We start from the raw sequence: 18,697 nt of genomic DNA, 5'->3' as shown, positions 1-18,697 counted from the left end.
AAAAAAGAAGAAAAGATACATAAATCATGAAATGGAGGAGGGGAAGGGGGAATGGTTTAGCATGGACCCTTGACCTTAGGGAGCTTTAGATTTTGACGCGCGGACGTTTGAGACGATGAGTGCGCTGGACGTTCTCCTCTCCCCTGCGTTGCGTTGAAAAGTAGCTTTAGATTACGCTGGGACGCAACGTATAAAAAATAAAATCGTGCCCCCATATGATCGGTGCATACAATGTAAGTAGCTCTCTATGTTGCAAGCTGTGCGGACGTAAAAATAGCCCAGTATGCGTAGTGAAAAACTCAGGCGACACAAGCTAAAAATAGATCGACTTGACGCGCGCTTCTGCGCACGCTCAGAACATGTTTTTTCCCTCTGAACGTCCGCGCGTCTAAAATCTAAAGCTCCCTCTTATCAGCCCACAGCACCCCCCGGCCCCACCCACACACACTGACACACACAAATGTCCAGTCATCCCTAATGAAGGTGTTACAGGCCAAGGGAGAAACTGGTATTCAAGGAGCTTCAATATTAATAACTGAATGGCTTGATATCCTCAATCTCAGTTATAACGAAGATAAACACCTGGGGTGGTATTCTGAAATCCTTTCAAAGTTTCTTCCTAAGTGTCTTCTTAAGTTTTTTCTTGAACTTAGGAAGAAACTTAGGAAGATATGCAAATGATGATGAGATATGCAAATTTCTGACTAAGGAAGAAGTTGGTATTTTAGGATGCATTTAGAAAAGAATTTTAGGAAGATACAATGTATTAAAAAAAGCCCCATCCCTGTCCGAAGTATGTTGTTAAGATATAGCAAGCTGCAAAACATCGTGATAGGCGCTTGTCATTCACTGCGCGCAACATGTACTTTGATGCGCGAAATTGGCATGAGAAAGCGGATATGCAACGCACGTGTATTTAACCCTACATCATAGTAATACGTGATTGTCATTGGTTGGTTATGAAACAGCATTTTGTATTGGCTTTAAGAAAGGATGTGGGCGGGGAAAAGGATGGCCTAATTTGCATTAAGAATTTCCTCAAAAGAAATTTCAGAATACCAATTCAGTCTTTCCTAGGCACTTCCTAAGTTTCTAACTTAGGAAGAAACTTAGGAAGATTTTCAGAATACATGTACCACCCTATGTTTGCATGGATTCACAGCCTGTCAGGCTGCATGTTTACAGCCGAAGAATAGATAACTGGATCAACTCTAAAGATTGTGTGGGACAAGACGAGTATAAGACACCTTTCAGGATCTTATTTCAAGAAGCATATATTTCTTTGATACAAACAATATAAATCTGTCATTCACTACTTCTTTTGTTTCTTTTTAGTATGGATTATTAAGACATGTACACGCTTTACTGAATAGTTGAAGGGCTTATGCATATGGCATTATCATTGTCATTATGTCTGTGACTTTGAATCACACTCCAAGCATGTTTTGCTACCTAATCCTTTTACTCATACACCTTGCCTCATTAGTACACACATAAATTTTATGAGAATGTCATTGTTTTCATTGAAATACTGCAATCAAACTGAATGCAGTGGAATCCAAATCCTTCTAGGATGCCTACAGCCTCCACCAATGCTCATGGAAATGAGTCCAAGAAATGATCATCTCTGTGTTTACACCACTTTACTCATATGTCATTCCTACGTCACACCAGACTTGAGCAGAGTAAGAAGACCACGTGGATTTAGTATGGCAAGGACCCTCACCACTTCTCAGAGATTCCTGTAAAATTGGAAATGTTTATGCAATTCTCTCAAAGACAAACTAGCATGAAAAAGCATACATTTTTGTTTTGTGTGCTAAAATTATATAAGACACCATTTTATGTTGTGAATCTGGGAATTAAAATCATGCCAGATTCCTTTTACCCAAGAGAGTGCAAAAAAAGTCACTTGTGCAGAAATGTCCATGTTTACAGTAATTAGAAGGACCAGCTAGAGTAGTACATGTAGCTACAAAATGTGCAGTAACACATAATTGCCCAAGCCATACCATGTGAGGGTATGAATCGTATTCTTGTTGGATTAAAAAAAAAAAATGCTAGTCAACATAAATGAACTACAAAGGGGGCATAATTGATACATGTAGTATGACACTTCTTAATTTAGAGGCTTCAAACAGCAAGCAAGTTTCCAATTCCTACAGAGATTCTAAGCCCTACAAAGCACACTTGCTTACGGCTGTACATCGCAGTAACAGACACTTGGTTAACTGTAAATAAATCCTGAATGTAACAAAAACAAGACCTGCACATGTTCTTGCAGATGTCTTGAATACCAGTAAATTTTCTGCTCTTCTCTATTTTAATAAACTGGCTAGATTTTTGGGGTGTGGTTTCAATTATATCAATACTGATTGGGCAGTGAAGAGATTTACCTGATGTGGTGAAAGAAAGCAACAACCCCAACCTGGACTGTCTAGTGGTGCCCTGATGGCAAGAACCTTAATTATGCCTATGAGGTAGTGGCCGAAATGAGAAAAGCCGCTTACCATCAAGCAAAGACAATGACATGACCCCAGCTCAGCGGGTCCTACAGACTTACCACCAGCATTGATACTCTCTTGCATACATGGGTTCACCAAGGTTTTCTGATATTCAATCCTGCCAGTACACATAAACACCTCAGGATATACTTCAATATGCATTCCCTTCAGTTTCCTCTCAACATAAACTATTGTCACCACATCTGTGCTTCCATTCTACATTCTTTATCTGTCTGATGGACTTGCAGCCATAGCATCCCTAACTAGAGTTTGTTTCAAATACAGTCTATTCACTTCACTGCTGGTAGCTTGGTCTCATCTCTTATCCTCGCATGGAATAGCTTTCTCCTGGTTTCCTGATTCCACTTTGGCACCACCCTCTTGGCTGACATCTTGTTTTGCCGCTGACCTTGGGTGAGCTTTCCTACCAGGTCTGAGAGGGCGGTGGAGCTGGTTGTTTGGTGTCCACGGTCCCAGGCTGTCATTGGCATAGAAGTCCATGGGGTAACATGACTGCCACTCTACAGACCTCAGAGCTACCGCAGCCTTGATAACAAGATGAACAGACACACACAAAGATACAAGCATCAATCTTAATGCATGTACAGTGTCTGAATATTATGTACTTTGCTAACAAGGAAAAAGGTCTGATCTAGAAATGAAACACTGATCACCATATGCTTTACACTAATTACTGGTACTGGTATTACATGTGTTTCTTTATACGAGTGTTGGTGTAATGCAAACCCATGCTATGTTATCATGTACATGTGGTCTGGATTTCATTCATCTTCCATACATACATACATACATACATACATACATTCATACATACATGCATACATACATGCATACATACATACATACATACATGCATACATTCATACATACATTCATACATACATGCATACATACATGTACACATACACACATGTATGCACACACATACATGTACATACATACACACAGACATACACAGTGACATACATGGTGACATACACAAAACCATCAGCATTTTGTGTAACCTCCATTCAGGCTCAGAGTGATTACACCATAGACCAAACTATTCTGTCTACTGTAAAACGAGTAATGTTCGCATGCATTTTGATTTTGCGAATTTTGCCAGAGCAGACTTTCAAGAAATTAAAATGCATGCTAAAGATCTTTTCTACACTATATGCATCTAACGTTAGAGGCAACTCACAAAAGTTTCATGCTGCGAATAAGGCCGTTGGCTCCAATTCGCGAAAATATCGTGTTTTACAGTATTTAAGTCATCGATATCAAACCATGTAAACAAAACCATTTAATACATTCTTCATTGAAACAGATACACTGTATGCCTCCGGAGCTTTCTTAAAGGAATTCATGTATAAAGATTTTCTGCTGGATAGAGATAGATAAATTCTGATTGGTTGTGCTCTCCAGTACAGTGTTGGAAGTGCTGCTGTATGTACTTACCTCATATGGTGACAAGAGAGGCTTTGGGAAGGCATATCCCCAGTCAATGGACAATCGTGGACAGGCAATCTGTATCCATCTAATAACAAGAAAAAAGAAATCAAATAATTATCTTTTAGGTATAGAAATCAGTACACTAGGCATTTCCAAAGTTTGGTTCACGGAAATGTCATTGCAGAGCAATTTCCACTCAATACATTTTACCATCTTCACTGGGTCCTTTAGATTCCACCTCCACATTATTCTACTAAACAGAGAAAGATGAAACCCATATATCATTTAGTGGTATCATCAGAGTTGAACATAAGATTTAAAAAAAAATAATAATTTATGCAATTTTCAAGTACAAGGGAAAAACACGCAGCATTTCATCACAAACAAAATACTGGCATGGGTTCTAATTTCATACTTACGCATCAATATCAGTGAACAAGCCTAATTTGTCTGGGAATATCTCTGACAGTAGAACAATGACATAGTCCTTTCCAGCTTGCTTGATCTGGTCCTTTAAGTTCTGTGAAAGCATTTTAAAGATACAACAAGAGATTACAGCCACGGCCCTACCTTTTTCTCATGGTTTTGCATTGCATTATTTTAAAAAGATACAAGAAAAGTGCAGTCTCATTGAAGCACAAAGAAATTTGGAGAGCAATTTATCAGCTTCAGATGCATAGGGACACACAATGGCATCAGAATAAAGGCTTCTGGCATCTGCCTTGCCAGTAATAATTCATCAACCCCCACACACTTATGGAAGACCAGTCCCCGGATTGAAGTATGTGCCATGCTTATACAAAGGAATGAAATGAAATGAAATGGCAACTTTGAAGAAAAGCCATGTCTTCTGTTTTGCTTTTGACCTCCTTGGAGGGAAATGTGCAATTTAACCCACTGAGGACGAGTCCTGAGTATACTCGGGCAAGCATCTTTTAGAAATGCATGTTGTAGCAAAATCAAACCGTAAAGGATTAAGGATGATTAACGTAGATTTGCATGGTATCCCTTTGAGACCCTCCCCATGCCCCCCCCCACCCCCCCCCCCCCCCCCCCCGAAAAAAAGAAAGAAAGATAGAAATCCGTCCAAGTTTCCTTAGACTTGTTGGGAGAAGTGGAGTAGGGAAGGGCTAATAAACTATGGTATATTGTATGGGGCAAGGAGAGAGGAAAGTCACTGGCTTAATACAAGAGGCTACAAACAAAAGCCATGGGACAGACCTCACAAGATCTGAGAGGAGACAATTGGAAGGGACATTAAACTATCACATACTGCCCAAGTAGAAATCACACTTGAAGATGGCATAGAGAAAGGCCATCATGGAGATAAAACACCCAAACCCACAGAGTAGAATAATGGAGGTGATGATGATAATGAAGTCATCTGCAAGTTTTCTATCTCCATACTACAAAACACATCATAATTCTACCCAAAATCAGCAGAAAATTGAAATTCACCTCAAGAACTTTGGTTGACCCTTGTCTGCCTAACGTGCCAAGGATGAGGCCAAGTTTCTTTGCCTGGGATGCCTTGCTGATGGCCTCCTGACGTAGGGTGTGCATCTTGTCTGTCTCGTAGTACTCATGGGAAAATATCTTACTGTATGGATCGTATCTGGATTTAGAAAGAGGCAGGGTTGCATTCACATGAATTGTCTTACAGAATCTTCTTAAACATAAATTCTAATACAGTCAACTCCTGTTATGACGAGATCATCGCAATGGCAGTTTTCTTTTATTACGAAATTTTGTTATAACGAAACAAATAAACAATTGGGGGGAAACAGAGCTGATGATGTTGGAGCCTGAATTTCTACTTGGTGGTAACCGGAATTTTGTTATAACCGTGTTCGTTATGACGGGAGTGCATTGTACAAAGGAAGAGACAGGCTAATCTTACAAATAATTGCTTAATGTACAGGTGGTGATACTCCAAATTAAGCTAATATTCATGGCCCTATAACACATTTCCTCTACATGCAGGTGACAAAGAATCTTCTGACATTACTGTAACAAACCCAATTTCTTGGCACAGACACATAATTTCCTATCAAACAACAACAACCCAAACCCCCAAAATAATAAAACCAAAACTGTGAAGACATATAGCTGAAAGTCTCTAATAGAATACATTATTCATCGTGTGGAAACACCATTTAGCTGTTTTTCTCAACAAAAAACAAAGACCTTTACAACTTTCACACAATAGATATACTCCACACTGATACGGTGAGTAGGTGAAAAGTGCATTGTCCTGCATTTATTATCAGTGCGTGAACGGGATTGCTGCTCACACAGAAAATACATGATTGGTGAACCTTAAAACTCAAGCAACTCTCACAATGTTAGTCTTAAACTACTTCAATTCCAAACTACTTTCCAGTTCTATTCAGTTTGAATGACCAAGATAATGTAGAGTAAGAAAAAGAAGACTAGCTTGTAAGCTTTGACTGATGGATTGGCAATCATTATGGACTCCAGATGAAACCGTCCATCTCCAAGGTAACTGGAAAAATCAATGCAAGAGGAAATTATGCGAACATTAAGATGACCTGCTTTTGAATATTCACATTTCTAGTTTATCATTTAGTCAGACAAGATACTGGCCACACTCTCTGATAAATCTATCATTCTCTTATCAAGAAAATTGGCCATTTAACTATGAAATGAGAATTCTTTGATTTCTCTGGCAAACTTCTCTCAGGAAAGTCTTCGATGACTTTATTCTTCAAGAGAGTTACAGAAGTAATTGAAGAAATCTGACGATAATAATAGCCCCAAACACTTCCTGAATACAACCATGTGTTCCAAGCATTAGTGACATTGTAACATGACAGTTAATCTATAATTGTTTCTATGACTAACAAAGTCAATGCCACTGAGGAAAGATTTCACAGCACTTGATAGACAGGTCAAGAATGCAAACCTGATCTCAGTGTATCAAAGTCTCTACACATGTACTGCATATGACTAGAAACATAAAACTTGAATACTTTATATTTTGCAAAATTAAATATCTGAATGCTGTCAAACATTTGTATTGTTTTATTTGTTATAAACTGTTGAGGAACATACATGATTAGAAGTCCCCTTTTCTCCCTCCAATCTTATTCTGACCTTATTTGCTGTGTAAACAAATTGACTGAGTACACTTTCCTTTTCTTCTTTGTACACTGAAAGCAACTGTTTTGTCTTAACCCTAACTAGGCCGGGAGGGCTCCGAGGCCCCCCCTCGACGTTCCGCGCGATGTATCGCAATCGCAAAAAGCTATCGCCGCGACGTTTCATGACTTTTTTCTTTCGAGTCTCCCGCATCTTTTGACACCAAATTTGCGACGCCCGGGCGCGCGGTTCCAAAGTTACGCATAAATATGTACATGCATGTCAGACCAAAAATTGCTCAAAAACGTTAATTCGTGTACAATTTCAATGCAAACTGTGTTTACTGGCAAATTTCATAAAAGCATGATTATTTTGGTGTTTTATTGATTAAAATCAATGAGTAACATATTTTCTTGTTCGGAGCGATGTCGCGGACAAATTTCATCGAAAAAACAATGAAAAACATAAAGTCGAAAAAAAAAGGAAATACATAAGAAATTAAAAAAACAATAAAATACTTAAGAATTTTTTCTGATATCACAATTTTTTTTAATTACATTTGCTAAGGACACTAAAAAGAATATTTACACAAAAAATGTGCCTGTTTTGAGCTTTATTTTGTGATTTATACCAAATAGCCTGATTTTATGCATCATCATGCATAAAGTAGCATAATTTAGCATAAATGATGATCTTTTTGAAAAATTAACTTCATGATATTAGATTACATCATAGGCAATGTGTGTGCCAATTTTCTTCGCGATCGCGCGGTCGACGGCCGAGATCTGGAGGGGGGGCCTGGGAGCCCCCCAGCTCTATCAACTACCTAAATAGCCCGGCCTAGTTAGGGTTAAATGACATACAGCAAGAAAGCATTTTTATTTAAAAATTACAGTGAAAGACTTTACCAAGAATATCAATGGTTAAAAAATAAAAGTTTAACTTCTCTGACATTTTAGTTCAAAACACACTCCTAGCATTCAAACATCACTTCTAGTATCAAAACAGTTGAAACTTTATCTTGCTTTATTGCACAATTTTCTCTGATCTGCTGCTCATCTTAAACAGCTTGAACTATTTCAATTGTACCACCATTAAAGACTCTCTTTTAATGTTAGTACCGTGTTATTCAGACATTAAGAAAATGAACTCACATGATGCTGTCTACTTGACTAAGTTTGGGTGCTGTACAGCCAAGGATTTCTCCCTTGGACAGCGGCCTGCTCTGGGGAAGCACCACTTTGTAATCTGGCTGCAAGTCTGCTGCAGAGGCCTGTGTGATGATGAGAGAAAGACCAGAGTATGACATCAGTCTACCTTACAATGAAGGGTTAGTCTTGAAGACAAGAGGTTTGCAGTGACACCATGTGTTTGTAGTCCTTGAAAGGACTGTTGCTTGGCAAAAGAAGAGCTTAGAAAGAGGAGATTTGAGGATGGAAGCAACATCGGGAAAGTGTAGGGGAAGGAGCGAAGGACAGTGGTGAGGTTGCACTAATGGAGACAGAAAAATTGGGGACAGTGACATTTGCAAGGACGAATAGAGTAAGAATCAGGCAAAGGGTTCGGAAGTCAAGGGAAAAGAAAGATAAACCAGAGAGTAAAAAGGAGAGGAAGAAAGAGAAGGTTAGAAAATAACATAAGATAAGATAAAAAAAGTAATGAAGATGCGACCTTCGGAATCATGTTTAACAAAATGAAGAACAAGAGCAAAGCCTGTGTAGAAATGATAGCAAATGCAGACTAAATCAAAATCAAACATTAGATTTAGTCTTGATTCAGCTGGATATGATTACTGTAAAAGTGGTTTCTTTCGCGTACAGAAACTTTCGCGGTTTCCATCGGTGCCGACTTTTTCGCGTGTGTTTAGATTCGCGGTCGGTAATGATAGCGTTGTAACAACCCACGAGTTCAAAACATTTTCGCGTGATGTTAAATTCGCAGTTCAACCTCAAAGCGCGAAAATAAAACCACCGCGAAAGAAACCACTTATACAGTACCCTTCAAAGTAAGCATACCAGCCTCATGTCATATGTGTCCAGTGTTGCTCTGTACAGTCATGTCTTGTAATGTCTTCCTGAGCAGAGTGAGTCTACACAGTAGTCCTGGGCTATAACAAGATTACTCTACGTTCACAGCTTATCCGTCATTGCAGCAACATAAACATCTAGGATCTCGGTGAGAAACTCAGAGGCGCAGGTTTTGCTAAAAAACAACAACAACAAAATGCTGTGTCCTGACAATGAAAGCTTCTACATCTGCATGACCATTATTCATAGTGGTAGTGGTAGCTGTAGTAATACTAGTAATAGAAGTAGTAGCAGCGATGCAGCTGAAGCAGTAGGGCCATAGTAGTAATTTGTGTAGCAGTAGTAGTAAATGTAGTTGTAGTGGTGGTAGTAGTAGTTGTAGTGGTGGTAGTAGTAGTAGTAGTAGTAGTAGTAGTAGTAGTAGTAGTAGTAGTAATAGTAGTAGTAGTAATAGTAGTAGTAGCAGTGGTAATAGTACTACCACTAGTAGTAGTGGTAATAGTAGTAGTAGTGGTAATAGTAGTAGTAGTAGTAGTAGTAGCAGCAGCAGTAGTAGTAGTAGTAGTGGTGGTAGTAGTAGTAGTAGTAGTAGTAGTAGTAGTAGCAGTAGTAGTAGTAGTGGTAGTGGTAGTAGTAGTAGTAGTGGTGGTGGTAGTAGTAGTAGTAGTAGTAGTAGTAGTAATAGTAGTAGTAGTAGTGGTGGTAGTAGTAGTAGTAGTAGTAGTAGTAGTAGTAGTAGTAGTGGTAGTGGTAGTAGAATTTGAAAGTCAAGCTTTCTGAAATTACAAAACATAAAAAATCAGCAACCCATAAAGAGAACGCTTTTCAATAATTAACTACTTATTCTGGTCTACTCACATGTAAGGCAGCAACAAACTGGATTGTGCTGACAAGAGCCAACGATGTCCCAGGGTCAAAGTTATGTCTGACAGTGTCCAGAAAGTGAGCTGTGTCTATCTGGATATCCACAAACACATACAGCATGCTGATGTCTGTGGTTATGTTTATAGGCACTGTGGAAATAAGACATTAAGAGAAATGCTGATAAATATCAATGTCTGCGAGATCACAGTGGACTTTATTTTATCCAGAACAGGGTTCAGAACTACAATGGTGTACCATTTGAATACAACAAATACATGGTATAACAAATGTTATATTTTGGATCTGGCTCTCCTCAAGGATGGCAGATATAAGGAAGGTAAGAATAAAAATAAAAATAGGTCATGAAGGCAAGACAGCTGAGAGATGAGTATGAAGCCATGTACTGTACAAGGGTGTACAGTGACTATGATGAGTATCGGTAGTGTGCCTATCTAGTACCTTTGTAGTGCTAGATACATCTGGAATCATAGAACATAAAGCTCATTGTATCAAACTTTCATGAGACCACTTTGTCTCCTAATCAAAATAGAAAAACTGGTGTTGATTTTACATAACAAATTCAGTGCAAGGGATTTCAACCTCATACAACAAAGATTTCAAAGAAGGTGAAAATACTGGAAAATTAAGTACTAATTGCTGATTCAGATGAGGAAATTTAATACGTAATGAAGATGTATGCAGAGATCTTTTTTTTTAAATATAGATATAGTAATGCTTATATTTCCGAGTTTGAGATCCCCTTACCCAGACAGCTGTGACCATAGTGCACCATAAGGTCTGCTCCTAGAGCCCTGGCTGTGAAGTCATCCACACAGCAGGCACCATACGTCACATCACCCATGATAACTGTGTCTGCCTCAGTGAACCTTACCATAGAATACAAAGATGTTGATTAGAATGAAATAAACATAATCCTCTGCTATAACTTAGCCCAAACAAGGTGAGGACAACTTTACTTGGTTTACATTTAGTTTGCAATCAAACATGGATGGGATGTCTTAATGGGATGGTCTTATTATTGTTGTAATTATTATTACTTATCTGGCATTTCACCATAAAATACAAGCAGACATAAAACAAAAACAGAAAATCATATTACATGATATAAAGATTGTGGTGATTCTAGGTTAACGTCACAGTTAGTACTTGCAGGGAAAGTAAGAAGACCTTTGTAACACAATACAAATGTAGGTACTTTGCAGTCTCAATATAATTCAATTCAATTCAATTCAATTCAATGATTAGATCACATAGACTACATTATCCATGGTAAATCAAAGTCACTGCAATGTGCTGAAAATGGTGACACATTTGCTCCTGCAACAATTGCTCATGTCCTATTTTTCTCCATGGACTTAGGGTTAGGGTTGTGACAGGGTTTTTGGTTTGGTTTAGGATTTGTGTTAGTTATGTTTGTGGATAGGTTTAATGTTTGGCTTTAATAGCTTGCAGATATTTCATGAAAGCTATTATCATAAGAGCGAATGTCATGAAACTGCTGGAAACACACAAGGTTTGGGGTTTTTCTCTTACCTTTCAATGATGTCTGCAATGGTGCAGGCAAACATTAGCAATCCCTCTGGAAACTGAAGAGCAACTGTTCAAATAAAATAATAAATTGTCATAGAATGCAGAATTAAGATTATGATATAATGCAGTATTAAATGAATTTGACCTGACTGAAATACATGTATGCACATTAATCCAAAAACTTTACAAATACGAACTGAGCTATTTTCATCAAGTACACAACATGACTTGTTTTAATCTTACATACCTCGTTTTGCTCCAATGCACTTTGTCCGCCATATTGTCTTTGGTACCTCAAAATTGTAGTTTTGTGGAAGCTGCATAAAAGGTGTATAAGAAGAAAATAAGATCATAGCTTTTAAAGAGAGATATTACATCTAGATTGCATTCCTTAATCATATCTATCACACTCTAGCACAGATCGCCCGACTTTACCATTGTATTTTGATGACAAGAATGTCCCTTGCAGGAAAAACTGACTTTATATTCTGATGGAAAAAGTCAATTTCACATTAATTCAAATAAATATTCATGACAGCTGTCATATACAGCTTAACATCATTAAAACAAAATTAATGTTAAAAGATTGACTTCCTGGAAAAAAAACCCACATGCTTGACTAATAACATGTAAGTTGTCATGAAAACTTAATTGTGGCAGTACACATTCATCTTTGGGCTGATTGAACAAAATGAAGGATTAGAATATCAGCATAGCACTAACAGATCTTACACTTCTCATGGCATCTTTCAAGAGGGGATCATTGAGAAGTTCCTCGGGTATTTGCCCAACTGTCTTCCCTCCTGTAAAAAAAACATGAAAACACACAAACAGGACAATTACTGGCTAAGACACTGCTTCCTCTCATGCATACGGCTCTATACCAGTATCTCATGTCACACACCATGTGCGGAGTAAATGTCTTCATTTTACCCATCTTCTTGTAGGCATTGAAAATCCAGATTGCAGTGTTTGTGGACACCAAATATGGGTGTTACACGGTGGTACAATTTTCAGATAGCTGTACATGATTTGTCTTTGTTCCCCTCACAATTACAGTATGGTACAGAAAAACTCATACATTTATACCTCATAATATTATGCATTTAAAGTGTATAGTTATCTTGTTTATTTTCACCCATATGTCACCATGAAGTTATGCTACAAATGAAAAGTTGGAGCAATTGATTAAAGAGAACCGACAGTTTTAGCAGGACCAGGGCTGAGCTCAGAGACTGACTGCTTCTTAGATACGCCAGTGGCCCAGAGCTCTTTGAATTGTGAGTGAAATTAGGAATGATCCAAACCCTAATGCAATATTTTTTCCATGTGTTGAAAAGGTAATCAGTTGACAGTTTTTACAGGAGATAATCAGTCATTGATATCTGTATACAAGTATAACAAAAAAATGAAATTAAAAACTGGTGTGACATGGACGGACGTAACATTAGGGCAGCTGCAGTATATAGCTGTTTTCCTTTGTTTTATCATCTAAATAATCTGAGCTTATAAATTTTTTTTTTTTTTCAGTGAGTTTCCAGGTCCTTACTTTAAAAAAAAAATGATCTGAGAAAAGGACAGAAAGTCTGGATTAAACATTGAACTCAAGAAGTGAACAACAAGCACAACATACAAATGGACAAAATTTCAAAAAATGCACAATTTAGTCCCAAATGATTGTGTCCTTAGTTTGGAAACACTATGACACTAAAAAGGAAAGATGAGGACATAATTTATATCGCACTGTTTCTCTTAATAATCAATAATGATAATACAACATTTATAACGTCCATAATAAGTACATGCTTCTCTATGCGCTGTAAAAATAAAGACAAAGATACAGCATACAAACCAATGACTAACAAATAAAACAATCAGCATAATAAATACAATAATTAACAAAAGGGGTAATGAATGTTTATCTTAATCAAGGACAGCCTTTTGACAAGGCCTCGTGGCTGAAGATTGAGACTAACTCGCCACACTGAGAACTGCGAGAAACCGCGTGAACACGAGACCGAGTGGCCCAGCCACGAGGCCTTTTGAAACCTAGGTTTTTTTCCCTACCGCCTCCCGACGAAGGTGAATATGAATTATTCATATATTCATGAGTCAGAGCACAGTTGGTATGCTGATGAGGACTTGTCAACGCTGTGCTGGCAATGCAGGCAGCTACGGATGAGCGAGCCGTCAACATGCATACTTATGCATATTCATTAGATGAAACGGCACGGCGTGGTGAGCGATGCGGTCGCTGAAACAAGGCTCAAGATAAGAAATTCATGTCAGGTTTCAAAAGGCCTCGCGGCTGCACCGCTCGGTCTGGCGTTCACCCGTTCTCTCACAGTTAGTCTCTTTTTCAGCCACGAGGTCTTGCCAAAAGGCTAAATCAAGGAAGATGAGTTTTAAGACTGGAATTACCTCTGAAGCTATTCACAGGAATCCTACCCACAATCTTAGCTGAGGGCCTACTGTAAAACCAGAAACACTCATGGCATGAAACTTTTGCATATTGGAGCCAACAGCCTCTACTGTGGTATGATAGTAACTTTGCAAATTGCCAATGACATTCAATTAAAACATTGTGTAGACCAAAAAAAAAAAATTGCACGCATTTTACTTTCGTGAATCTTAAGGGCTCTTCGCCAAATTCATGAAAGTTTCATGCATTTGCAAATGTCTGGTGTACCTTTCTTTGGTTTGCCAGGAGCAATTCGCTTTGGAGTGCTTTCTTTGGCTGAAATCACGAGTGGACCCGACGGGGAATTCATTCTTAATCTTTGATTTTCACATCAGGCTCCTGCAAAATACGAGTAGAAAAACAAAATATATATGCATGATCGCATACACCCTACCGAGCAAATAATGCATTGTAAAAAATGTTAATGTTAGCGGTCTTGTTTTATGTGGCATAGAATTGCAGCTGCTGAACACATGAATGATGAATTCTACTACCTTTCCTATATGTAGCAGCTGAATTAGACTTGATCAAGCGAAACACAACATACATTGTTCCAAATGGTCCAAATGGTACATTCACAATGAAAGGCACATTCAAAAGGGCAATGTTTTGCTGAAAACAAACAAACAAACGAACAAAAACAAAAACCTGGAGTCAAAAGAGGCCTGAGCTTTCGATTCTAGCAGAATCTTCGTCAGAGGCAAAATGACAAACAGGCAGGGAAAGCAATATCATATAAAGACTTCACACAACAAGAACAGTCAGGGATGAATCTAGGGACACAGAACAAAGAAAACAAAAGGGGGGTTAGAGGTCATGGGCAAGGAGCCCAACAGGTAAAGGGGGGATGAGAGCAGGAGGGGGACAGACAAAAGGCAGAGGAGGGTCAGTAATGAACCCAAGGGTCATTGGGGGCAACCTTTGAAGGATAAGGATGAATAGGGAGGCAACATCAAACAAGATAAGGAACAACAGAGGATAAAGAAAGGAAAAGAGTGAAATAGCAACAGCAAAGTTGGGGGGGGGGCTGAGCAAGCAGCGATCCCTTATATGGTGTACCTAGAGGAGGCAACAAAATAAAAGTGAGAGTCAACCAACAAATGCCAGTTATCAAATATATCAAATCACAATAATGATGTCATCATAATAATGATGATATTGACAACAGAAATGAAGATGATAACTAAAAATATATGAAAAAAGGGGGAGGGGGGGGGGACACAAAATCCAAGGGAGATAGAAAAAAAAAATCCATATATGTTGATATATGCAAGCATGAATATGTATAGTAAGCACACAAACATGTCAAAACACAAATAGGTGTGTGAATGTGTAGGTGGAAAAGGGCTGCAAAAAAGAGACTCCGACAAGAGGAAGGAATCAACTGGGAACAAAGGGTCTGCAATAAGTCTGCAAATGAAACCTGATAACATACATGTACAACAAACTTAGAGCTATAGTGATTCTCTAGTTTGTAAAAAATATTGCCATCTCACTCAGGATAAGATGAAGTGGAAGAAATTGATGAACATTAGAAGTTGATTACGCTTTTGAACTTCCCATTTTGGAATTTAAGTCTGACTTTCCGCAGGGCTTCAGGCCATGCATAAAGAAAGTTACACAGGACTTGGTGGGACTTACGCATGACTTAGAGCTTTGTGAAACAGGATTTAAAGTCCTGCGTAAAATTACGCAGGACTTTGGGATTTATGCAGGGTTTGGGGATTTGCGCATAACTTAGGTCAAACTTAGATCTTTGTGAAACACCCCCCAGTGCAGCAGTGTATGTGACACGTGACATATATTCTACTACTACTTCACAGTAAAGTTACTGACAGTGACAATACTGATTAAAATACGACTTTACGAGCGATTAAACTAACAAAATGTGTAACAGTTAGAGTTTTTACTATGTGGTACATGTAGCTCTTCGATAGTTCAGTTCGTCTGAACATCAGGAAAAACAACTACACTCATAGGGTAGTAACAAACTTTCTTATTTCAACAAAGCTATAACTCTGGCACTGTTCCAGTTGAATGGAAGCATGCCTTAGTGACACCCAGACACAAGTCCGGTGATAAGTGCAATCCAGGCAATTACAGGCCAATTTCCTTGACCTGTATCTGCAGCAAGGCGATGGAGCACATCGTGCTCAGCCATATCTCAAAACATGTAGCTGCCAACAACATCCTGGTAGATGAACAGCATCATGGGTTTAGGCAGAAATTGTCCACCACCACTCAACTCATCTCTGCCATCCATGACTGGGCACACACCTTGCAATGCAGAGCCAAACAGATGTCATCTTCCTCGATCTTCAGAAAGCCTTTGACCGGGTACCTCATCACCACCTACTGACCAAACTGGAATATTATGGCATAAAAGGTGACACACTGCATTGGACCATGTCCGTGCTCTCCAACAGGCAGGCAGCAAGCAGTTGTTGTCAAGGGCTTCCACTCGTCTTGGATGCCTGTGACATGTGGGGTACCTCAAGGATCGGTTATCGGCCCAGCCCTCTTTCTGCTCTACATAAATGACATCACCACTATACAAAGTCCAAGATGCGCCTCTTCGCAGATGACAGTGTGATCTACAGAGAAATCCAAACCATGAATGATGTTGCCATCCTTCAGCAAGACCTTGAAACCCTGTCAGACTGGTCAACAAAATGGCATTTAAATTGGCATTTAATGTTGAAAAGTGTGCTTCCCTCACCATCACAAGGAAGGGAAGAACCATTGAGCACAACTACAACCTTTGCAATGAGTCTGTACCCAGGGTCGACAAATACAAGTACCTCTGAGTCACCATATACAAGGAACTGCGATGGAACACACACTGTCAACTCGTACAAGGCAAGGCTAGCAAAACCCTTGGGTTGATAAGGAGAAACTTGTCATCGTGTTCCAAAGCTGTAAAATCTGAAGCATACATGAGCCTTGTCCGACCACAGCTGGAGTACGCTTCTGAAGCCTGGAATCCCTACACTTCCAGTACTGCCGAAGGCTTAGAAAGAGTCCAGAAAGCAGCTGCTCGCTTTGTCACCTGCAACTACAAAAGGTCCACTTCAGCTTCAGGGCTCGTCTCCAGTCTGGGATGAGATCAACTGCACACACGTCGTCTCCATCACAGAGCACCATGTTCTATACAATACATCACCAGCAAAACAGTCAACATCCATCTTCCTCACTTAATCATAACCCAAGCTCCATATGTCAGCAGAAGAGATCATGTGCTCAAGCTCACCGTCCCTGTAGCATCAATTGATTCTTACAAATTCTCATTTTACCCCCGAACCACTCGCATCTGGAACCAGGTGGCAGTTGCCAACCACGGCAGTTACTGCCCCAACAGTAGCTGCCTTCCAGGAGGCTGCCCTTCCTGCCATCGCATCAGAGGACTGAAACCTCCTGTGGGTTCCTTGTTGCTGTAAATCTTACAGAATTTTAGTGGGCACATCACTATTTTTATTGTACTAGGGCCTAGGGGTTACAACTGCACCATCACCCACTGTCACAGCACATCCCATCCTAATCCCATCCCAGTTTAGTTCGGAAAGAGCTGCTTCTAGGTCAGGGATTATCTCATCAAGGTTCAAGGAACATGCTGCCAATTTCAGCCGTGGAAGCAACTACAGCCAACACTCAACAGATTAAGTCAGAAATAGACACTTTCCTGTCAAAGAAATATAACAAGTTCACATAATTTACTCCGCAGAGTAAGTTTAATCATCTAAACTAGTCAATACTGCAATAAAGACGAGGCATCAAGTTGACGTACAGTGGAAACTTGCTGAAAGTGGGAGGGCATTACACCACAAGACTAAATTTAGAAATTAGATTTACTCATTAGATTACTGTCTTTCCAGAAGCCCGACAAGACAAAACTCCAATGGAGTATTCAGGAGGACCTCAACCAAGTAGGCATACTAAGTAAGACAGGTGAATACAGGTGAATGCAGGTGCATATTGTCTACGTAAGTTGACCTTACTCAGCACGCACTGCAGTTCCGTTCTCGTGAGTCGTGTGCTGACAGCTTTCGTACCACCTCGTCAGTGCAGCTGGTCAGTGCAACGTTACTTGTAGCTGAGCTCGTATCGGGGCGGGGAGGGCCGGCGCGGGCGGCCGGCCGGAGGAGTGGTATGTTTATGATAGAAGAGAAACCGCTACTCTCCACGCACGCACGATGCCTCGCTCGCCGAGGCTCGGGGATCACTGTAGTTCACTAGTAGTCGCACAAGCTCCGTCGGCTGGTCCTAAATTCAAGAAGCTTCACCGAGCACAGTCGTCGATGCTGCCCTAGAGGAGCTTATACGCTTACGAAGTGAAGCTTTTCACTATTTGTTACATGAATAATTACATGCTTTGTCGATGCCGAGAGTGAGTGGAGTTCTCGTCACAAGTCCTGTGCTTCTCATGAGTTATTGATTCATCGTAGAATAGCCCAAATAACGCCATAGATGTCGATCGCTTGCCCTTCTGCTGTGATATTATCTCATGTCTTGAACGACAATTGGGCTACTTAGACGTCAAATAAAGACAGAAAAATCGCCAATTGACCTCTGACCCTGGTAGATAGCCGCCGCAGTTGTTTATATGAATTCATAGATAGTGTACAAGAATTCCCATCACACATTACGGCATGCGTTTACATGGGGTGCTGTGCTGTGGTAAGCGGTGGTATTAACGTTAACTTAGACAAACTTACCGTACTTGGCTTTAAACAAGA

At 39.6% G+C, this 18,697-nt stretch overlaps 1 protein-coding gene across 1 annotated transcript; it reads right to left on the bottom strand.

Annotated features, from left to right (window-relative positions):
* Positions 1–1,322: 1,322 nt before the first annotated feature.
* Positions 1,323–14,295, bottom strand: LOC139738014 (2-(3-amino-3-carboxypropyl)histidine synthase subunit 1-like; the record flags this gene model as incomplete). The annotated part of the gene is made up of 12 exons (XM_071648678.1): positions 1,323–3,050; positions 3,966–4,044; positions 4,379–4,479; positions 5,418–5,574; positions 6,397–6,465; positions 8,216–8,334; positions 9,947–10,101; positions 10,718–10,839; positions 11,507–11,570; positions 11,751–11,820; positions 12,236–12,306; positions 14,193–14,295. Coding segments are annotated over 12 exons (1,341 nt in total), but the record flags the coding sequence as incomplete, so codon positions are not given.
* Positions 14,296–18,697: the final 4,402 nt, after the last annotated feature.

Source organism: Diadema antillarum, unplaced genomic scaffold (assembly GCF_040938485.1).
Source record: "Diadema antillarum isolate AM-2024a unplaced genomic scaffold, OU_Dant_1.0 seq00000719_RagTag, whole genome shotgun sequence".
NCBI classification, from domain to species: Eukaryota; Metazoa; Echinodermata; class Echinoidea; order Diadematoida; family Diadematidae; genus Diadema; species Diadema antillarum.
The sequence above is the reverse complement of the archived record's forward strand: the minus strand, read 5'-3'. Positions and strand labels throughout refer to the sequence as shown.